The following is a 24582-nucleotide window of genomic DNA, read 5'->3' as shown; positions in this document are numbered from 1 at the left end:
GTCACTTCTGTAGGTAGATTCCTTGAAGAATTTTGATGTTATATGTATTATTTTATTACATAAATGTAATTTTCATTGTATGTGTCATCAATTTCCACAATTTATTTCTTTTATTAATGTATATGACTCCCCAAAGAGAAAATTATGAAACAATCAAGACATTAATTCTCTCTGAGATACAAATTTACATAACAAGACACTGGGTCAAGTTATCTCTCTCTCAGTAAGGACAGTAAGGAATGACAGAAATTTTAAGTTCCCAGTTTATAATAAATTACTGCATTACATTTAAACACCTGGACTTGATGTCATTTTGGTTCTGTTTTTCATAATCAACACAGTACTAACAAACATTTCATTCTAAAGTCTCCCTATCCCAAGCACCTACTGCTCTGGAAGGATCACGCCAAACATCACGGGCAGGTGTGGTATCTACTGAAATGTACATTCCTTCTTCTTCATAAGCACTTTCGTGTTTCGCAAGTATTCTGAGAAGTGGCCGCAACTTCAACCACCATTGTTCTTTTGGTATTCTATGTCTTCAAAAGAATTAAAGAAAATGCACGAATTAGTACAGCATAAAATAATTATGTGTTCATTTCTTAATAACATGTTTTAGCTACACTTACTCAAAATTTGTATGGGGTATCAGATCTCGCAAAGGTGTGAAACGGTACTGTCGTTGTTCGATACCTACTAGAACAGCAGATTCAGGATCTCTTGCACAAACAAAACCATCTGCATTTTGTGACTCTTCAATTCTCTCAAACATCCAGTCAGCTGCCTTTCCGGCCATTTTTGTGCCTAGAGTACGGTCAAAAGGAGATGGTTTACCTCCTTGCTGCATGTGGCCTGCACAAAATTAGTTACAAATTTGTAAATATTACTTTTATGCTATTCACAGTGCCTGACAAAAAAAGTGGAGCACCCAGAAGGGGAATAGTAAATGAGATGAAATTTCATGGGCTGAGAAGGTTTGTAATGTTATTCCAATGATTACAAAATAGAATTAAATTTACTAAAACACTTTGTTTTATGGTGTTGTCCCCCTCTCCTAATGCAAACTCACCCACATTTTCTATCAGGGATAGATTTGGGGATCACTCTGGCCATGGTAGTACCTCAGTATCATGCAGCTGTTCACAGAGACATGTACAGGGTTATTACAAATGATTGAAGCGATTTCACAGCTCCACAGTAACTTTATTACTTGAGATATTTTCACAATTCATTGCACACACATACAAAACCTCAAAAAGTTTTTTTAGGCATTCACAAATGTTCGATATGTGCCCCTTTAGTGATTCGGCAGACATCAAGCTGATAATCAAGTTCCTCTCACACTCGGCGCAGCATCATGTCCCCATCAACGAGTTCGAAAGCATTGTTGATGTGAGCTCGCAGTTCTGGCACATTTCTTGGTAGAGGAGGTTTAAACACTGAATCTTTCACATAACCCCACAGAAAGAAATTGCATGGGGTTAAGTCGGGAGAGCGTGGAGGCCATGACATGAATTGCTGATCATGATATCCACCACGACCGATCCATCGGTTTTCCAATCTCCTGTTTAAGAAATGACGAACATCATGATGGAAGTGCGGTGGAGCACCATCCTGTTGAAAGATGAAGTCGGCGCTGTCGGTCTCCAGTTGTGGCATGAGCCAATTTTCCAGCATGTCCAGATACACGTGTCCTGTAACGTTTTTTTCGCAGAAGAAAAAGGGGCCGTAAACTTTAAACCGTGAGATTGCACTAAACACCTTAACTTTTGGTGAATTGCGAATTTGCTGCACGAATGCGTGAGGATTCTCTACCGCCCAGATTCGCACATTGTGTCTGTTCACTTCACCATTAAGAAAAAATGTTGCTTCATCACTGAAAACAAGATTCGCACTGAACGCATCCTCTTCCATGAGCTGTTGCAACCGCGCTGAAAATTCAAAGCATTTGACATTGTCATCGGGTGTCAGGGCTTGTAGCAATTGTAAATGGTAAGGCTTCTGCTTTAGCCTTTTCCGTAAGATTTTCCGAACCATCGGCTGTGGTACGTTTAGCTCCCTGGTTGCTTTATTCGTCAACTTCCAAGGGCTACGTGTGAAACTTGCCCGCATGCGTTCAACTGTTTCTTCACTCACTGCAGGCCGACCCATTGATTTCCCCTTACAGAGGCATCCAGAAGCTTTAAACTGCGCATACCATCGCCGGATGGAGTTAGCAGTTGGTGGATCTTAGTTGAACTTCGTCATGAAGTGTCGTTGCACTGTTATGACTGACTGATGTGAGTGCATTTCAAGCATGACATACGCTTTCTCGGCTCCTATCACCATTTTGTCTCACTGCGCTCTCGAGCGCTCTGGCGGCAGAAACCTGAAGTGCGGCTTCAGCCGAACAAAACTTTATGAGTTTTTCTACGTATCTGTAGTGTGTCGTGACCATATGTCAATGAATGGAGCTACAGTGAATTTATGAAAGCGCTTCAATCATTTGTAATAGCCCTTTTCAATATGTGGAAAAGGATTGTTCTGTTGAAAAATGGCACCTAGATACTATAGCAAGAGAAGTAAAAAATGATGACACATGATGCTTGTGATGTGTTGTTCTACCATCAGAGATCTCTCAATCATTACCAGCCATGACCTAAATTCATACCCAATGCCTACCCACAACTTGGTGCTGGGAGTAACACCACTGTGCCTCTCCAAAACATTGGAAGGATTGAGTGTCTCCCCATGTTGCTGCCATACTCATGGATGATGGGCATTCAAGAAGTGCAGAACAGTGATTCATTACTAAACACATGCAACAGCATTCATCCTGGCTCCATTCCAAACTGTCATTTGTATTGTGGTGTTAATGGCAGCCTACACGTAGGATGATACTTCCCTAGTTCAGCTGCTGCTGTTCTGTGACCAAAGGGGGGCAGGTGCAGATATGAAGAGGTTACGATGTGCTTGTGATGTTGTAAGATGTTACAAAGAATTTAATTTACATAAATAGTGTCATTAATATAAGATCCTCCACAGATCGACATATATTATTAGCAAGGGAATCTCAATAGTTCAATGAATATGACATGTATTTATTTACATTCACAACTTATAAATATATAAAGCATGTATATTGACTTATAATTGATGTGGCAAAATATATATTTAAGTGTTATTTAAAACTGTTCAAAAGATACATAAATGTTTTGTCTTAAGAGGTTGCAAACCAGCCGCAAAGATTTATAGAATATTGTATAATATTGTAAAATATTATATAATAACTAGCTTCATTGAGCCAAGTAAAGGTTATGTGACTGGTCCTTTCAATAAGTGAATGTCACAGAGCTCACGGTCTTTCATCTTCAGTGGTTCGCTGCGTGTTTTCATTGGCTGTCACTTGGTAAGATTTTGTGTGGCATGTGTGCTGCATGTTTTTCTCTGTGAGTGCTTAGCCACTTTGTTTGATCTTGAATTTCAGGTTTATTAATCTTGGCAGCTGTAGACTTGTGGGAATTTGGCTGTGTTTAAATTATTTGTAATTGTGGTGGACTTTGTGAAAAGTGAACCATAAGTATTGTGAGCTACTGAGCTGAAATTCACTGATGATCAAAGAGTTCATACTATCAAACATTAAGTCATTGTGTCATTTCATGTGGTAATGCATAAAAAATATATAATTATTTAGCTCATGAGTTTGTAAACACTCTGTGTGCACAAAGAGATTATAAATTTTGCACTCCTGGTTTGCATAACTGAAATAAAAATTTAAATCTACTGAAAACAATTTGGCTCAGAGAGCTTTACTATCCTTGGGCATTTTAGTTAACCATTTGCCCTTAAGTCAGTTATCGTATATTTCACTAAATTGACTCATTATTGGTATAAGTGTTTGTATGAAGATTGTTGTGATAAATGTTTGGGTTTTAGAGAAAATGTGTACAGCCAATCCTGTTGATGACAGCAAGTCATGCTGAAAGTTATAGGCCATACATTGCCCACATTGTTGGCACATTCTACAGGCTAGTGATTTTATCTCATGAGTGACCTGCAATGTGAGCAGAGTAGAAAAGTCCAAAGGGTGAAGTTGTATACCTCCTGCACAATACAGTGATCCTCCCTTGTGGTGGTTAGACATGGTAAACTGGAACTTTGACGATGGCTGTGGCTACTTTCATTTTCCCACGATGTCTAGCAATGGGCCACTGTCACATTGTAAGACCCAAAAATTTGCATACTGTACAGTTTGACCAGGCACCCATATAGAGACCCACAAGTCCCTTTCAAAATCTGTCAAGGGCTGATAATGCTGTCTCACATGACTATGCAGCATCTCCATGTCCTTCACAGTAATCTTTCAGCATCTGATGCTTTTTACGCCACTTATATATACTACCAGGCCTTGTAACAACATTAAACATGAACAACACTAGTGCACTCTGATGGTGATTCTAACTCTCAAAGAGAATTGCAGCTCTTTATCATTTACACTCCTGATGATGATGATGAGTGTGCATACCATGTCTTTTGGGTGCTTCATTTTTTTGTCAGGCCTTGTGTATCATCCAAATATCATCAATACTTGCAATAGTTATGATCATCTTATGGCAGTGAATAATGAAAGGAGTAGAGATTAAGGCCCATTTGTTGCTAGAAGACATGTCTTTAATACATTACTAAATGATACTTTGAAACTCTATGGAAATAATTTTAATAAGAAGTTTAAGTTATATCTATGTGTCAGACATCCAAGAGATGAAGTTGTGATGGAGCAAGCTGGGATATTTTTCCCCCTCTTGTTTTGCAGTCTGCCTCCTTAGAATTCGTTCTTTCACTTTAAACTAATTACCATTAACATACATGAATATAATCTGAATTTCCAAAAAAGAGAAAGATTGGGCCCCAGTCTTAAAGAATATAACACCAGATCTAATTTTGTGGTTAGTTTTATGTATGTAATTGGTTTTATAATTTATTTTGATTATTCCTAGTTAGTATCTTTTGTTATAGGGTGAAATCAGTCATTGTTTCATAACTTAACTTCTACTGTTGACATATAAACAAATATAAATTCTATAATAATTGTAAATATTTGGAAGATGAAATGCTAGTATTCTAAAAGTATCTATTTGGCTCTAGTTGGAAAAATGTTAGCAAAACTAGCCCTTAATTAATTCCAAAGTAATTAACAGTTTTGTCAAAAGTATTGCTTGCGTAACTATACCCGTTAATTTCATGTTTTCAGTAAATCATTCAGCTTAACTCTTGTAGCAGAAGAAACTATTATAAAGGACCAATTTTTTGATGTATTCAGTTCATTTAATGAGTTAAGTTTTAATTGTAATTTCTGTAAATTTAACTTTGAACAATGTGTAGTTTCAGCACCTATTATTGTGATGATATATTAGGGCTCAATTTTTGGTCATGAGACAGTCATTCCATGGATGAGTTTCACATGAGGAACCTGCGTTGGTTAGAATGATAACAATGCATCAACTTAACAGTGTAATAAGTGTTACACAATTAGGCCTTGTGTTAAAACAGTGACAGTGTCTGCTCCATACATACCTTTCTATTCTTCAAGAACTGTGAACTTTGTGGTTAGGCTCTTACTGCTCGTAGATGTTCAACAGGAAACTATTGTAGCAGTGTGTGAATGTTCACCTGCTAAATGTTAATGAGGCTTATGGGAAGATAGACAATAGTGCACTGGCCATATACATATATAACTGTGTTTTATTAGGGGGTTGTGAAAAGTGAAAGTAAAAGACTGTGAAATGCAACTGTGCATCTGTTGGCTACATCATGTATAATAGTTGCACTACCCCTATTTTTTCACCCAGTATGTTGACACTGAGGACAACAAATGAAGAAATAAAAGTATGCAAACCACTACAAAGTTTATCAGAAACTGCCCATGAGCAAATGGTGCTTTTATAAGCCACCTAAGGTCCACCCTAGACTACACCTAATGCAAAAGAACTTCCTGATTCACTCAATTTCGGCTGCAGGAAGTGTGTCATGTTTAAATTTTAGCCCTCTGCTGAAGGACAGCTACAGTATCCCCATTCTTCTAATAGGTATACTGATGTTCACTAGGTCAAGAACTATCCAAAGTACTTGACTCCTTATCTGTGTAATCAATATAACCCAAGACATGACCCACTGAAAAACTGCATTTTCATCCGCAGATGTCTGGAACATATTGGTACCACGCACAGTCCTTCCTACAATCACAAATGAATGGTCTACACTAAACATCACTATGAAACCAGAAATAGGAATGATTTTCATAGAGACATTCATACAAAAGCCTTGTAACAAAACTTTATTCAGTGCTTTGCCTAAAACACTCAAAGAAATAAGTGATAAACTGCATACTTTTGATAAAGAGTTAATGAAGATTATGTTGATTCTAAGTTTCTATAGCACTCAGAAATATTTTAATTACCACACAGATAAAGCTTGTTTAACAGTGCTACTCCAACAATGTGGCCTTCCTGTACCCACTGCCTCACAAACCACTAGCCCACATTCTTCCATATTCTTCACTATTATCAAATACAGACAGTGCGCCTCACGCTTCACAAGTGATAAAAAGAGACAGTGACACTCCACATTCCAGTGTTTTGTAGACAAACATGATTGTAAAACTACAGTGTACAGTGGACAATCCTCTTATTGACACTGCTTCAGAACCTGCCTGTGGTGTGACTTCTGCAGTCTTACATGAACATTCACATCAGCTTGATCCAACTGTGTCACATTTTTATTTGCATGCACCAGACTCATGTTTGCTTGTCATGCATTGTCTGCCAACCACACCATGTGATACCTCATTCAATCCGTGTTTCTGGCTGTATTACCGGCCACCACACTGACCGTATTTCAGAATTCACCACACACATATCTGGATTGCACAGCCTTGCTGCTATTACACTATCCAGCAAAACAACATACAGCATCACATTTCAAACTTCCACCATTCTGAACTGATAACCCTCAGCTTTGGTTCAATATCACAGAAAGCATCTTCACCACAAACACTATCATCACCAATGATATGAAATCCCCTTAAGTGACAAGCACCTGACAGCGAAAACTATGGTGGTTCTCACGCACAACCGAGGAACAGCTGCATCCCATATTATACTATGAACATTTACAGGAGGGGACTTCATTCCAATTGGTGTACCACCTCCTCTTACAGACTGACTCACATCTCTTGTCTGATGACCCTTTATCAACATTTTGGGTGGTTACACTACCTACGCAAGTTCAAATAAGGATAGTAGCAAGTGAACGTCAACTTATTGAGGCCCATCTTCACGTGGCTGATAGAAGTTTTGCACTTATTCTGCATCAACAATGCCATTAATAATGGTGCTGGATGCAATGAAGTACCACCAAGGAACTATCTGCCTGCTGCCTCTGACCACTGCTGAGCACTTCTGACCCCACCTGTTGCTGGCAAGTCAATGTCAATCTCTGAAGTGTTGATAAAACAGACACTCTCACCACTGTTGCCTCCATCATGCATACACTATGCATGAGCAGTTGTGCTACTGCTTGCATTGGGGGCACTGTGCACAACTGGTGACAGTTCTGTGAACATCGCAACATGCTGCATGGCCCATGAGAGGTGTCCTGGGCCATATCAATTGTGTAAGTTGCCTCAGTCCACATGATGCTTCCCTAAAAAACAGATTATATGTTCTTGATTAGAACAGAAGCCCCCACTTTCTTGTTGACACCAATTCTCAAGTTTGCTCTTCACTGTCCCTTCCCTATCAACCTTCCCTATCAACAGCAGTTGCATTGCAGCTCTGGGTGAAGGCCACCAATGACTCGGTCATTCTGTTCACAGTTCTCAATCCTGCACACTCAACCTGGGATTCTCCATGCTATTCAACTGGACATTCATCATTGCTAATATGAGTAAACCTGTTCTAGCCTCCAATTTCCTTCAGGTCTTCCACCTTGTTCCCTCACTGTGCATGGGTGAGTTAACACATTTGTCTTCCAGATGCTCCATCATGGCAATCTACAATCCTACCACCTTGAAAATGTGTCACAAGGGCATCACTCAGCAACCAGATCATGCAACTCTATCATCTTCCATGGAACAGTACCTATGACAATGTGTCAATTACACTGAACACATCCAGGACATCAAACAGCTTCACATGGACATCCGTTTAGTGTGGACTGAACTCCAGAATGACAACGCAGTTCTCTGCCACCATATCAGCTCAGTTGAGGGCAAACTTCCTGAAGCATTTTTTGGAGTCATCTTTAGAATTGGCTGACAACTCCTCCCTCATTTTTTCCTTGACTTCTTCAATGTTGTAAAATTGGTGTCCTTTCATGCCCCTTTTCATGCATGGAAATAAGAAAAAGTCACATGGAGCCTGGTAACAGAGGTGGTTGAGTGTGCAGGTGAACTGTCTGCCACAAAATAGGTTTGACTGACTGTCAAATCTGAAGGAACAAACTCTGAATGAACTATTCACTGCCATCAAAAATGTAAATCATCATTGTTTTGATGTTTGATTTGACTTGACAACTTTTTTCTGATGGGGTGATGATGATGTCTTCCATTGGTTTGACTGTTGCTTTGTTCTTGGGTCATAACCACAGCATCATGACTGATCAACAGTAATGATCTTTGACAGAAAACCTGGGTCAGTTTCAAGCAGTTGTTTTAAAGCATGGCATGTTTCAACTTGAGGTTCCTTTAGATTGTCAGTCAGAACCCAAGGAACAAACTCGGCAGCGGTCCTTTTCATTCCCAAATCCCCTGTTAAAATTTGCTGAACTGAACTCCTAGACAACTCACTAATCTCTGACAGTTGACCAATTATCTGTTGATGGTCTGTGAGCACAAACTCTCAAATGTTTTGAATATTTTCATTGATTCGGGCAGTTGATGGACATTTGACATCAATCGACATGTCAAGCAAACCACTCGTACACTTGAGTTTTTCCCATAGTGTCATCTTGGTAAGCTGTTTTCAACATTAATGAGTTGTGCTACACATGCCTAGTGGCAGAAATGCATACTACATAAGCTCTGTCCAAGGCAATTTTTTTTTAATTTTTCTTATAATTTTTTTCACTTTGCGTATCTTGACAACATATGAATATTCTCACCCAATTCCAGCTTCGAAGCTCATTCGTCTCACCTCAAATAAGTTCTCAGTGCAATGGCTGATAATAGTGTTGTGAACAGTGTTGTGATGTACAATGACAAATGTCAGTTTTGCCAAACCCAAGTAACATTCTGAGGCCATGTTGCAGATGCCTTGGGCAAGAAGTGCCCAAAGTTTGTTTGTAACCAACCTCACCTACTACTCATCAGGAACTTCACAATTTCCAGGGAATGTTTAATTTCTACCACCACCATCTGCCCCATGCAGCCTCCCTCCAAATTTCCCTCACCGAAGCACAAAAGGGCAAAAACACCTCTGGCTGATGCAAACTTACATGGATGACAGATATGTAGTGAGCCTTTGAATGCATCAAGGATGCCCTTGTGCAAGATGTCATCTTGGTGCATCCTCTCCCTGACATGCAACTATCAGTTCCCATTGATGTTAGCAAGCTAAACATGGTATTGTATTGCAAGAGGAAGTCAGTGGCTCCCAACAGCCCCTGTACTTCTTTTGCTGTAAGCTTACAGAATCGCAATAGAAATGGCTGTTTTCAACAGAGAACTCTTAGTTGTCTATGAAGCTGTGTGCTGTTTTTGAGAGGACATTTAAGGATGTCCGCTTGTCATGTACACTGATCACTGACCACTTGCAGATGCCACCCTAACTCTAACCCCACCACCACACACACACACACACACACACAAAATGAGTGCTATAAATGATACAGACACTTCAAGAGTACAATTGATGCCCAGCATGGTAAAAGGCAGCAACAACATTGTAGCTGATTACCTTTCACATGTTGATGCTATTTCCATGCACACTGATTATGACGAATTTGCACAGGCACAACATAATGACCAGAAACTCCAACAACTGCTTAACAATCCCATGACAAACCTTTGCAACAAGTCCAGGAGGCTCATACTGGGTGTGACTCATCACAGAACCTGACATGCTCCCTTGTCTTTCAACCTTTCAGCTGCTCAATCTTCAAGCCTTGCACACCCTGCAGTATGACCAACCATACATCTTACCACTGAGTGATTTGTTTGGCCGAACATCAAGAAAGATTTAAGTTGCGGACAAGAGCTTTTGCTCCCTGCCAACAAAAGAAAACCTCAAGACACACACAGCCCATGCTTGGTCACTTTGTAATACTGAAAGGTAGATTTCAGCATTAGCATGTCAACCTCATAGGCACCCTGCCTCTCTCAGCCGACTGCCATTACATCCAATTGGTCGTTGACTGCATAACACAATGGGTGCAGGCAGCCCCCATTCCAGACAGCAAAACTGTTACAAAGGGTCTAATGTCTACTTGGTTCATTTGTTTTGGATGCCCCTTGTCCATCACCACTGGCCACAGCAGACAGTTTGAATCCTCCTTTTTCCACTGACTTTGCAACTTGTGGAGCATCACTTGCTACGAAGCAACTGCTTATCAGACAGAATGAAATGGGGTCATTGAGATGCAGCTCCATATCCTCAAGGTGGCCCTAAACTGCCATGGAGGTGATGGAATGATGCTCCCCTGGGCTCACATTTGCTGACTCCACATACCTCCCCCCTACATGAACAGCGAAAATGTAGTAAGCAATAAACTTGTTTTCCTTTCATCATTTTATAGGCAAGAAAAATTTTCATAAAGCTTTGAAATTATGTGTAAAGTTTGTTGAAAGTCATTAACTGCACTTGTTCAAAATACTGGATATTGTGCATAGCAGATATACATTACACAGTGAGTACATTACGCAATGAACAATGTGGAAGTATGGATTAAACACACTGAATATTGTACAAACATTGTATTCATTACTTTGAGTCATATCATGGAGCACATACTTAGCAAGAAAAGCATTTTCATAAATCAGATAAATTTAAGAGATTAAAGAGTAAACACATTTCTTGAAGAGTAAATATTTTTCCCAAATTCACAGAAATTATCTTGCACTACACACTTTTTACGGTAGCCTATGGTCTTTCTCAGGGTTCATGCACTCTCCTTACCAAATTTAATTTAAATCAGTTGGTTAGATTAGTAATAATAAATTTAAATGTCAATCGTAATGCAGTTTTTCATATATTCAAGTGTTCATGGCATTATATATTCCAACCTATGTGTCGTACAATGATATAATTTTGCAGGTACACTCAGTGGTATATGTGAAGACTGTCTGGAAGATGTGTCATAAATATGGTTAGTAGTAAAAAAGTAGTAAATTAAAAGGTCATGCCTCATATGAAAATGGACTGTGAAATGCAGTAAGGGACGAGCTTTTTTCCTTTTATCATTATGTGGGAGGGTGTCAGTGAGAAAAAGTTTCCTAAAGTTTTGATGTAATATGTAAAGTTTGTGCAGGTCACTAAGCACTCTCACTCTCAAATGCTGGGTGAATTAAGTCTTGGTACTCACTCATCATAGCCTACACTTCTTTTTCAGCCCCACTTCCACCTTTTTGATTGGTGGATGGTTCTTACTCCCACAGTGATTCTTTCCAGACAGTAAGTGATATCTGTACCAATACCATGTTTGGTTGAAATCGGTGCAGTGGTTTCAGAGTATACGTGGAATATATACACAAACATTTTTATAATATGTATGATATTTTTCTTTAATTTTTTTCTGTGATGCAATTTGATGAAATATAGCGTATGTGTGCCACTAACTATGGTGAAGTTACCATGAAGACCCCATAAAATTTGCCTGAACTAATGTGCCTATACAGTGCCCCAAACTATGCTTATACACCTGAAAAAACCATGAAAATTCGTCTAGTGATTTTGGAGAGTAGTGTCTCCAAAGATGAACAGACAGGCACGATGGTTTTACACTTTTATAATTAGTATAGGTTGGTCAAATCAGAGTTTTTTTTAAGCCGTCTCCTTTGTTGCTATATTTCCTGAGGATTCTTCTGATGCATATCAAACTAGCATCTACATCTCCTGTGATTGGTTTTATGTAGTTTTTCTGATTTAAACCAGTCCATAAGCATATGTCTAGATATTTTACAAAAGGGTTGTAACTGTTTCTAGTGACTGCTCTGTAATCATGTAACCATACAATAGTGGGCCCTTCTGTCTATGTATACACAATATATTATATTTGTTTATGGTGAGGGTCAATTGCCATTTCACTACCTGCAACAAGTGTCAATCCTAAGTCCAGCCACACAGTTAGTATCCAACATTAGGTAGTTGACCTTACCATTGTCCCACTGCCATCTGATTTGTTATTGTTTCACACGTCATTGTTTTCAGTGGTTTTTCCTGCATGATACATTACTAACATCAGTAATGAGGCAGTTTTTGGCCCATCTCAGGAGTCCTACTGGTAGGCCTACTGCTAGAAGGAGATGATTACTATGTAGCAATGCTCAAAAAATTGTGTGTGACTAAGTACTGTGAAATGGAACAGGGGTAGAAGGAATTTATCCATCCCATCCACAAATCTCCCCTGAGAGCTGCTACGTACACACATAGCATTGGGAGGTTTAAACAGTTTAATATGAATCATTCTGGTGGATCGCTGAAAATGCCTGGCAAAAAAAGGTATGTTTTCATTTCAGACATTTTGTTTGAGATTACTTTGAATGGGCCCTATATTTCATCTGAATTACATTATATTGTACGTTCATTGTTGCCCTATTGCTTTGTATGAAAACACTGCTGAATATTGTATTGTTTTGAAAACAATTCATGTTACTGTATAGTCTGACATTCTAACAAATACATGCAGCGTAGAACTCATTTTCTAACAAATCTTTATCTCTCTTTGAACTTAGGGAAAGAAGAGAAGAGATCGAAGTACTGTCTGACAATTTCAACCAACATGTTATTTGGGACACAACAGTAGAATTTTACCCGGTTAGAAAGATTGCACCGAGTCTGTGAAGACTTTGTCCAGCTCTGCACAACAAAACAGGATGGAAGTGGAGTATTGTCTCTCTGTGAAAAGTACTAATATCTATGGGTCTTGTATGGCATAAGGTTGAAAATGAGAGGGATGTTTTGTTTGAGCATCCAAACATCTTGTTTCACTGTGCAGATGACGAATATCAAGGGAACTGGCAAACAAATATTTTATCTTTATTAGTTACGGATAGACAATAACCTAATGTGTTATAAATGCTGGCAGAGGAAGGGTTAGTTACGTGAAGAGAGGGTCACAGGTGCCACGACATGGGGGAGTGTAGTAACACTGTTCACGTTTACGTAGCACTTCACTTAGCATAGACCGGGACTGCGTCCTAGGCATGCCCGATGTTAACTGACTGGGCACAGCCCATGCTGCCTGAGTTGTTGTTGTTGTTATGCCGGCAGAGGTAGCGTCCGAATTCTCGCGTGCCCTCTGGTGGACAGGACTCTACTTGCGGCAACTACCGTCCGTGACGCGCAGTGCCGCTGCACTCCTCCTCCTTCGAGGGAGGGGGGGGGGGGGGGAAGCCACTGAGATCCACTGCATCGGAAGGTGAAGCGTCGGGCAGGAGCGATGACCTCCACATCCATTGGAAGGCCGGAGTCGAGGGGATCTGCAACCCTCAAGCCGGAACCTTCGAATACGGCTGGAAGTGACCCACACGAAGAGGCCCCCATCGTCCCACCACCGGAGCCCGGGACAGAACGGGCGACAAGCTGTCGAACTCCGGATCCTGTTCCACCTCAGGAGGGGCAAGACCCAGTGGCGGGGACAATGGGGAAGGGACGACCACAGGTGAACCAGCCTCCTGAGAAACCGGGCCTGCAAGGGGGGCCGGCTCTCGCTGGGGCATCTCGAAAGATGGCGATGCCGGTGCTGGAGCTACAGGAGGCTGCCAAGGCTGAGAACCATCACAGTGCGGCAGAGTCACAGCGGGGAGAGGCGGTAACGACCCTGAGAAACCAACACGGGTGCCGGCAATGGGGAAGCCGGTGTCCGAGAGGTCGGAGGGTGGGTGTCCAAACGTGGACATAGCTGATTTTGGTGACGACGTACCACCCGGTCCCCCGCCTGCAAGGTATAGAGCCAGCGGCCATTTCGGTGCAGGACCACCGCCGGTATCCAACGTGGATTGCGACCAAACCCACGGGCCCAGACCGACATACCCAGTGGAAAGCCAGGTACTCCATTTTGCGAAGACTGGCGAGGACCAGGCTGGAGGACTTGCAGCAGAGTCCTAGGTTGGCGCCCATGGAGGAGCTCGGCGGTGCTGCGTTCTCCCATTGGTGTGGTCCGGTATGCCGTCAGGAAAAACGTCAATGCTTCCTCAGCAGGAAATTCGTGCACATACTTTTTCATCTGCATCTTAAATGTGCACACCATGCGCTCGGCTTCCCCATACGATTGTGGATGGAAGGGGGGAGAGCAAACGTGCCGAATACTGAAGCGCCTACAAAAATCCTGGAAGGTCTGCGAAATAAACTGCGGTCCATTGTCTGAGAGCAGGGTGATTGGCAGACCTTAGACAGAAAAGATTTTTGCTAGTGCCTGGATTGCAACTTCTGAAGTGGTTGAGGAGCAGCGAACCACATATGGGAATCGGGAATAAGCATCAATGACAATTAGCCAAAAGCCACTGAGAAACAGGCCCGCAACACTGATGTGAACACGTTCCCATGCTTGGGTTGCCGGTGGCCATGAAGAGAACGCTGCCCTGGGAGATGCCTGTTGGCTCGCACACTGGGAACAGGCGGCCACCAAGTGCTCAATTTCTCTGTAAATACCGGGCCAGTACGCATGTCTGCGAGCCAAGGTTTTAGTACGGGAAACACCCCAGTGCCCCACATGTAATAACGTGAGGACCTCCCTTCGTAAAGTTGCAGGAACAACCACGCGAGGAGCTGTATCATCGGTAGCCAGAAGGAGAACTCCTTCCAAGACCAAGAGGCAGTCTCGTAGAATAATATAATTACGAAGAGGATCCGAGGCCCGGCCTGGAGGGCGGGATGACCACCCCTGTTGAATGAGGCGAACTACTTGCCGGAGAACCGGGTCAGCTGCCGTTTCCCTGGCGACTCGAGAACTAGTGATCGGGAAGCCATCAACCACTTAGCGGGATGCCACATCCAAATGAAAACACATAATCTCCTCTCGATCGAACGTAGGATCCGGGCCCACCGGAAGATGGGAAAGAGCGTCGGCATTGGCATGCTGTCCGGTAGGGCGAAAATGAATGTCATAATGGTACTTAGAGAGGAACAAGGCCCAGCGCTATAGTCTGTGGGCCGCCCTATCTGGAATCTGAGAGGCGGGGCCAAATAACGATAGTAACAGCTTATGGTCAGTGATTAACTGAAACTTCGTGCCATACAAGAAAGGGTGAAACTTGGTAACAGCGTAGACAATGGCCAAAGCCTCTTTTTCCACCTGGGAGTAATGGGCTTGCACGGGACTAAGAGTTTTAGACGCAAACGCCAGTGGTTGCTCGGAACCATCTGCGTTGCGATGGGCCAGGACCACCCCCACCCCATACTGCGAAGCATCTGTAGCCAAGACCAATCGCTTATGGGGGTCAAAAGTAGCCAAACAAGGTGCTGACGTGAGGAGGCCCTTCAACGAGGTGAACGCTCGCTCGCAAGCAGGCGACCTATCAAAAGGAACACCCTTGCTCAGAGGGCAGTACAGGGGGTGGGCTATGGTGGAAGCCCTGGGAATGAACTGGTGGTAATAGGCTATCTTGCCTAAAAAAGCTTGTAACTCTTTCAGCGAAGCGGGCCGAGGAAGGTCGACGATACCTTGGACCAAACTTCCTAGTGGCTGGATGCCGTGCCGAGAGATGGTGTAGCCCACATACTCAATGGACAGTTGGAAGAAGTTTGACTTATGCAGGTTGCAACGCAAGCCCACAGGCCTGAATTTGAGAAAGAGGGTGCGAAGGTTGTGCAAGTGTTTCTTCGTGCTGCGGCCTGTGACAATTATGTCATCCAGGTAATTAATACAATGAGGGATTGTCGACGTGACATGCTCAAGATAATGCTGGAATATCGCCAGGGCACTGGATATTCCGAAGGCCAACCACTGGTATTGGTAAAGGCCAAACGGGGTGTTGATGACCGCCAGCCGTTTGGAGTCCTCATCAAGTGGTATCTGATGATAAGCCTCCGAAACATCGATTTTCGAAAAGAATTGGCCTCCCGCCACGGCAGAGAACAATTCATCAGCACAAGGCATAGGATAGGTGTCCACCACCAAATGGGAATTAATGGTGGCCTTGAAATCGCCACAAAGACGTAATATTCCCGAGGGCTTCCTTACAATAACGAGGGGCGAAGCCCACTCACTAGAAGAAATGGGAAGACTAACCCCTAGGGCTGTCAGCCGGTTTAGCTCCTCCTTTACCTGAGGGCGGAGAGCCAAAGGGATCTGCCTCGCGCGTAGAAAACGCGGGCGAGCCGACGCCTTCAACGTTAAGTGAGCTTCAAAATCTGAAACACGCCCCAGGCCCTCCTCAAAGATATGTGGAAAGTCGGAGATCAAAGATTCCAATGATTGATAGGGAGCATCTTCGGAGACCAACTGTATGGTGTCAGCGATAGAAAAACCGAAAGCTTGAAAGGCATCCAGGCCAAAAAGGTTAGCGGAGCTCACATCACTGACAACAATAAAAGTAATAGGACGAGTGACTGATTTGTAAGTCATGTCGGTAGTGAATTGACCCAGTAGGGGAATGGGCCGGCCAAAGTGGCCGTGCGGTTAAAGGCACTGCAGTCTGGAACCGCAAGACCGCTACGGTCGCAGATTCGAATCCTGCCTCGGGCATGGATGTTTGTGATGTCCTTAGGTTAGTTTGGTTTAACTAGTTCTAAGTTCTAGGGGACTAATGACCTCAGCAGTTGAGTCCCATAGTGCTCAGAGCCAGTAGGGGAATGAACTGTTTACCATAACCGCGTAGACGCCGGTAAACGGGCGCCAACGGGGGTGATCCAAGGTCGGAATAAGTTTGTGCATTCAACAACAAAACTGCCGCATCCGTATCTACTTGCAGTCGTAACCAGCGCGACTGAAACGACACCTCGATAAAGTGTTTGCGTGCCGATGCGTCGGGAGCCTGGCCCGATGAAACTTCCTGAATGTCAACATCCATGTCCTCTGTACCTGCTTCCTTCGATTCTTTTGAGGCTGAGTGGCAAACTTTAGCAATGTGACCTTTTTTATTACATTTGTGACAAACGGCCCAACGCTGGGGGCACTCTGACCGAGCATGATGTATATAGCACGACGCACAGGATGGCAACAGGGGCCGGCGGCCGGAATTCTGTTTACGCGCCGTGCGGGAGCAGCCATAACAGGCGGATTGTACCGCTTGCACGTCGTCCACCCCGGACACAGTGGACGCGGACACGACGCCCTGAACCGCCGCGACATCGCACCACGCTTCCAGCTGTTGACCTGCGGCGTGAGAGACTTCATACGATTGAGCAATGGACAGGACTTCCTCAAGGGAAGGGTCTTCTAACTGCAGGGCCCGTTGTCGGACCTCCCTATTAGGGGCCGAACGAACAATGACGTCGCGTACCATAACGTGGGCATACGACTCTCGCGACTGCTCCGTGACAAAATGACACTCGCGACTAAGACCGTGCAGGGTAGCGGCCCACGCCCAGTAAGACTGATGGGGCTGTTTCTTGCATTGATAGAACTCCACCCTAGCCGCCACAACATGCGTGCGGTGGCGATAATATGAAGACAGCAATGAACACAATGCGTCAAAAGACAAGGATGAGGGTTCCTGCAACGGCGCTAGCTGCCGCAAAACTTGATACAGCGAGGGAGATATCCTAGACAAGAAGAGAGCACGACATACCTCCGCATCGGCAACATGAAACGCCTGGAAATGCTGCCGAAGGTGATGTTCATATGCGTCCCAATCCTCCGCCGTCTCATCATATGGGGGAAATGGAGGGGGGAATGGCACTGGAGCAGACTGCGTGGAGAGCAACGCCGGAAGCACTTGTTTCATGGTGGCCATGAGCTCCGTCTGCTGCTCAACCAAAACCCGCACTAAATCCTCCATGCCGTGGAGAAGCGGCGAAACTGGAACAACGACGCAACACGCGAAAGAACGACCCTACTCGTCACCAATTGTGTAATAACACTGTTCACATTTATGTAGCACTTCACTTAGCATAGACCGGGACTGTGTCCTAGGCATGCCCGATGTTAACTGACTGGGCACGGCCCGTGCTGCCTGAGTTGTTGTTGTTGTTACGCCGTAGAGGTCGCGTCCAAATTCTCGCGTGCCCTCTGGTGGAAGGGACTCTACTTGTGGCAACTACCGTCCGTGACGCGCCGTGCCGACGTGCACCTCCCGCGATCTTTCTGGTGGCTACTGCAGGGAGCAAATTGAGAAGATTGATAGTTGCAAGTGTTGGATCCAGGATGGGGCTGACATGGAAGTACAGCTTATGTTCTGGTTGAAATCAACAAAGGGCAATTATCATGGGCAGATGAATCCAGTGAACTTGGAAAAGGACTTCGGAAAGAAAGTACTGCCAAAATCTCCCACCTAATTCAATTATCGTTATGGGTAAAACACCTTACCATAACAGGCAGACTGAAAGAACAACAATGAAGTTTGACACCAAAGTGCAAATGCTTGAATGGCAGCAAAGCAGAAATATCCCCTGTGATGAGAGAATGAGAAAGGATGAGCTGTATACAAAGTAAGTGTGAATAAACCACCCCAGAAGTCATATGCTATGGACCTGCTGGCTGAAAGCAAAGGTCACCAGGTTGTCTACTCACCACATTATAATTGGGATTTGACTGCAATGGAGTCATCATGGCTGAAAATAAAACGGTATGTTAGGTAGCACAACATATCAGGGGACTTGTCTGCCACAATGATACTTAATGTTGTGGACGCTTCCTTCTAATCAGTTACAGCTGAGGGCTGGGAAGGATACTGCAGGAAAGTTAAAATTGCTGTTGATGAAATTATCATCAATACAGTGACATCAGATGAAATTGAGGAAGAATCAGACACACAAACAGAAGATAATGTCAGTGACAGTGAATGAACACATGGTTTGAAATGTTTTTGTAAAAGTATGATGGCTTAAATAAATGTCAAAAGCAATCTGTGATTCATTGTGTCATAAATTTTATTTGTGTTTCATACTGTTTCCTCTCATTGCTGAGTGTACATAATTGCTGTAGTTACACACTTTATTAACCATGTTATTGCATAAGACAATATCTGTTTCCTTTACGAACATCATCTGAAGCAATTTTTACTGATGCTTGTTGTAAAGGGACCTTCCTCTACCATTACTTTTCCTCAACAGGAGCAGTCGATGCTAGAAATATTTTTCAAATTTTGAACAGATCAATATTATCTAAGCTGCCTTTCTGAAAAATTTCATATAATTTTATACACAACATGTTATATTCCAAACTAAAAACTATGAAAAGGAATTATTTTATTTCCATTGTTGTAATCAATATGTACTAGTTTTGAATGTACAGTTAAAACTATTTTTTTAAAAACATTTGAAATAACAAAATATTTGGCACATTTAAAATTTCTATTCTTTATTACACAGTCTAGTGCTGTTTATTACGTTTACTTCTGGATTCATTTATAAAATAATAATCTAAATTAATAGAAATTCATTTGTCAATAAAAATTGTAAACCCTTTGGAATACTGTTATTACTGCAGAGTGAAGTAATAATAAGCATCCTCTGATGTGATCAGACATATTTTTGTAGTTTGGATGAACAGTGTAATTTTGTCTTTGCTAATGTGAAAATTCGAAAGACAGTGTGATATAGTAAAATGCATCTTAAAAACAAAAATTCTGCACAGACATTCTTCAAATTTATTTAGGTCAACTGGACCATATTTTAATGTGGAAATTTCAGCTTCAAGAATGATGTCCCTAGACACGAAGAACTGGAGCCGATAGTGCAAGAAAAGATAAGTAAAAAGTTTACTGTAAATCTTATTCCTCTCAAATTTTCTGAAAAGGCTTCACTATAGCAGACAGTAGCGACAACAAAGAAAGGAGGGGTACATTACAGGTGTTGGAATCATCCAGGATTAATCGACTAATAATGAAGTTTTGACTGTTGCAGGAAAGAAAGTGATTTATTTCATTTACAATTTATGTATGAATAAATTTCCAATCAGATAAAGCAAGAAAACTGAAAGATGCCCAACAAAGCAATTGATACCCATAGTTACGATGTACTACCAATAATGATGGACCAGATCGAATAAAAGAGGACTTTACAAATACAACCAGGCGCATCAACAAGGAAAGATAAGTACAAACTATTTGTGAAGTTAATCTGTTTGTGAGCTTGTATGCTTGTTACAAAAATGAATAAGAATAAGGATAGGAGTGACATAGAAATGGAAGCTTAGGACCCACTCAGGACATGTCTGGGCCAAGGGGAATCGTAATCAAAAAAAAAAACTGATGTTTTGCAGTTAATTTTGGCAAAACTAAAGGAAACAAAGACAGATAAAAATAGCAAATTTACTGCAGTTAATGATCAGTTAAGTGAAATAAGAACTGAAAACAATCGCAAAATAAGCAGAGTACAAGACCAGATAGGTCAACATAGTAATCAAATTTCAGAGTTAAAATATGGGTTGTCAGATGGGTTAAAAAGTGTGAATCAAAAAGTTGATGTTTTAAAAAATAAATTCATTTTGTTTCACTGAGTCAGCAAAACAATCAAAGAATGCTGATGACGTCAGAGTTGGACAAAAGGTCGTACTAGAAAAAATGGAACAAAATATCGCCAGTTTAAACCAAAAACTTTTAAACGTCGAAAACAATATGTAAACTAATTTAACTGTTTTAGATCAAAAAATTTCAGCAGTTGAGGAAATTTATGTGAACCGAAGTCTGCATGCAAAGAATGGTATTGTGTGGCCCAACACTCCTATCCAAAGTTTTCCGTCAGACAATTTATATCCAGTGGATTTTCTGCACCACTGTAGAGATAGTTTTGTCAGGTACGAATGACAATTAAATTTGTTAAAAGATGTCTATCATGGGTAAATTTAAAGTTTTTTAAATAAATTTTAGTCAGAAGCCAAACAGGGGAGAATCAAAATTGAATTTTTGAATGGTGCTAATTATAGTAATAAGGATGGCACTTTGAAAGCGTTTTGTAAGAACCAAGTTAAAAAAATTAGCACACCTTGACATACCATTTGATGAAATGAGCTTCATTGATACACTGCACCAGAAAGGTTGCAGTGGAATTTAGTACATGGACCTGATGATAGTCTTCAACAATTTTTACAATATGTTAACAGGTTGGATAGGGCAGTAGAAAGAAGTGTGTACCATAATAATTGAAATGATAGAAATCATAATGGGAGTAATTACAGAAACAGAGATAATGGTAACTTCTATCAGGATCAAAGTGTCAAAAGAGAGAGAAATTTTGAACATAAGCATGATAGGAATAATGGGGATAACCATGGGCATTTTAACAGAAGAAACAATCATAGAAGTAAGTACTCGGGAAACAGCAGTTTGCCCCAACAAAGGTCCACAGTTTTGAGGTGAGGAAACATAATAAGCACAGGACCCCCAGGTTACAATTTCAATTATACAATAGTAACAGTGTTAAAGATATGGCACATGTATCTGAAATTGAACAGAAGATATATCAGATTTCTCATTTATCTTTTGATCAAAAACGTTCTGGGATACTATGTTTAATTATGGTGATGTAGGTGCTAATCACAAACCAGAATGTGAGAGTAGTGAGAATTTTAGAGTAGTATGTACTAGTGATTTATTCTCTGGGTCAGAAAACAGTGTTATTGATGTATGTAAATCAGGTGATGACTGTATTGGATCTGAACTAGGGGTTTTGATGTAGATGTGATTGAGAGCTGTGAAATAACTGTGATTGATAAGTCTGAGACTGGTGGCTTATTGCAAATGAATGTAGGTGAGGTAAGTGACGCTGATGGAGATGGGACATGTATTGTTAGTGATATGGTGATGAAGCAATTTTGGAGGAATATGATGATGATGAGGATCACGTATTTGTGGAGTTTAAGATAATGAAGTTTCAGAGTTATTTTTAAATGATGTTGACAATACAGGTAAGAAAAGTCATGTATGTGATGTTGTAAGTAAGAGTCATGGAATACTAGTCCAGCCAAAGCAGTTTTTCAATAATGTCATGCAGATTAATGATCCAAACAGTAAAGAGAAGGTATCTGTGAGCATGGAGAATAAAGGTGAAAACTTTTTGAAGTTCATTTGGGACCATATTGTTGATGTTGTTGTTGTTGTGGTCTTCAGTCCAGTGACTGGTTTGATGCAGCTCTCCATACTACTCTATCCTGTGCAAGCTTCTTCATCTCCCAGTACCTACTGCAACCTACATCCTTCTGAATCTGTTTAGTGTATTCATCTCTTGGTCTCCCTCTATGAGTTTTACTCTTCACGCTGCCCTCCAATACTAAATTGGTGATCCCTTCATACCTCAGAGTACGCCCTACCAATTGATCCCTTCTTCTAGTAAAGTTGTGCCACAAATTTCTCTTCTCTCCAATTCTATTCAATACCTCCTCTTTAGTTATGTGATCTACCCATCTTATCTTCAGCATTCTTCTGTAGCACCACATTTTGAAAGCTTCTATTCTCTTCTTGTCTAAACTATTTATCGTCCACGTTTCACTTCCATACATGGCTACACTTCATACAAATACTTTCAGAAACTACTTCCTTACACTTAAATCTATACTCCATGTTAACAAATTTGTCTTCTTCAGAAACACTTTCCTTGCCATTGACAGTCTACATCTTATAATCTCTACTTTGACCATCATCAGTTATTTTGCTCCCCAAATAGCAAAACTCATTTACTACTTTAAGCATCGCATTTCCTAATCTAATTCCCGCAGCATCACCTGATTTAATTCGACTACATTCCATTATCCTCATTTTACTTTTGTTGATGTTCATCTTATATCCTTCTTTCAAGACACTGTCCATTCCATTCAGCTGCTCTTCCAGGTCCTTTGCTGTCTCTGACAGAATTACAATGTCATCGGCGAACCTCAAAGTTTTTATTTCTTCTCCATGGATTTTAATTCCTACTCTGAATTTTTCTTTTGTTTCCTTTACTGTTTGCTCAATATACAGATTGAATAACATTGGGGATAGGCTACAACACTGTCTCACTCCCGTCCCAACTACTGCTTCCCTTTCATGCCCCTCAACTCTTATAACTGCCATCTGGTTTCTGTACAAATTGTAAATAGCCTTTCGCTCCCTGTATTTTACCCCTGCCACCTTCAGAATTTGATAGAGAGCATTCCCGTCAACATTGTCAAAAGCTTTCTCTAAGTCTACAAATGCTAGAAATGTAGGTGTACCTTTCCTTGATCTATTTTCTAAGATAAGTTGTAGGGTGAGTATTGCCTCACATGTTCCAACGTTTCTACAGAATCCAAACTGATCTTCCCCGAGGTCAGCTTCTACCAGTTTTTCCATTCGTCTGTAAAGAATTCGTGTTATTATTTTGCAGGTGTGGCTTATTAAACTGATAGTTCGGTAATTTTCACTTTTGTCAACGCCTGCTTTCTTTGGGATTGGAATTATTATTTTCTTCTTGAAGTCTGAGGGTAATTCGTGTGTCTCATACATCCTGCTCACTAGATGGTAGGGTTTTGTTAGGCCTGGCTCTCCCAAGGCTGTCAGTAGTTCTAATGGAATGTTGTCTATTCCCGGAGCCTTGTTTTGACTTAGGTCTTTCAGCGCTCTGTGAAACTCTTTATGGAGTATCATATGTCCCATTTTATCTTCATCTACATTCTCTTCCATTTCCATAATACTGTACATCGCCCTTTCTGCTTTCCCTTCTTTGCTTAGAACTGGGTTTCCATCTGAGCTCTTGATATTGATGCAAGTGGTTCTCTTAATTTTCCTGTAGGCAGTATCTATCTTTCCCCTACTGATATGTGCCTCTACATCCTTACATTTGTCCTCTATCCTTCCCTGCTTAGCTATTTTGCACTTCCTGTTGATCTCATTTTTGAGATGTTTGTATTCCTTTTTGCCTGCTTCATTTACTGCATTTTTATATTTTCTCCTTTCATCAATCAAATTCATTATCTCTTCTGTTACCCAAGGTTTTCTATTAGCCGTCATCTTTTTACCTGCTTGATCCTCTGCTACCTAGACTATTTCATCTCTCAAAGCTACCCATTTTCTTCTACTGTTTTTCTTTCCCCCATTCTTGTCAATCATTCCCTAATGTTCTCCCTGAAGCTCTCTACAACCTCTGGTTCTTTCAGTTTATTTATGCAGATCCCACCTCCTCAAATTCCCACCTTTTTGCAGTTTCTTCAGTTTTAATCTACAGTTCATAACCAATAGATTGTGGTCAGAGTCCTCATCTGCCCCTGGAAATGTCTTACAATTTATAACCTGGTTCCTGAATCTCTGTCTTACCATTATCTAATCTAACTGAGACC

General features: G+C 41.5%; 1 protein-coding gene across 1 annotated transcript in view; it reads right to left on the bottom strand.

Moving 5' to 3' along the window:
• Window positions 1-355: 355 nt before the first annotated feature.
• LOC124594244 (ATP-dependent 6-phosphofructokinase-like) overlaps window positions 356-24582 on the bottom strand; it is a 426583-nt gene continuing 402356 nt past the window's right edge. Inside the window, exons 15-16 of the mRNA XM_047132611.1 lie at window positions 630-852; window positions 356-539 (exon numbers count right to left, since the gene is read on the bottom strand). Coding sequence (XP_046988567.1) covers window positions 356-539; window positions 630-852 — 407 coding nt within the window. The remainder of the gene's footprint in view (window positions 540-629; window positions 853-24582) is intronic.

This window comes from Schistocerca americana, chromosome 1 (genome assembly GCF_021461395.2).
Source record: "Schistocerca americana isolate TAMUIC-IGC-003095 chromosome 1, iqSchAmer2.1, whole genome shotgun sequence".
Lineage (NCBI taxonomy): Eukaryota > Metazoa > Arthropoda > Insecta > Orthoptera > Acrididae > Schistocerca > Schistocerca americana.
The sequence above is the reverse complement of the archived record's forward strand: the minus strand, read 5'-3'. Positions and strand labels throughout refer to the sequence as shown.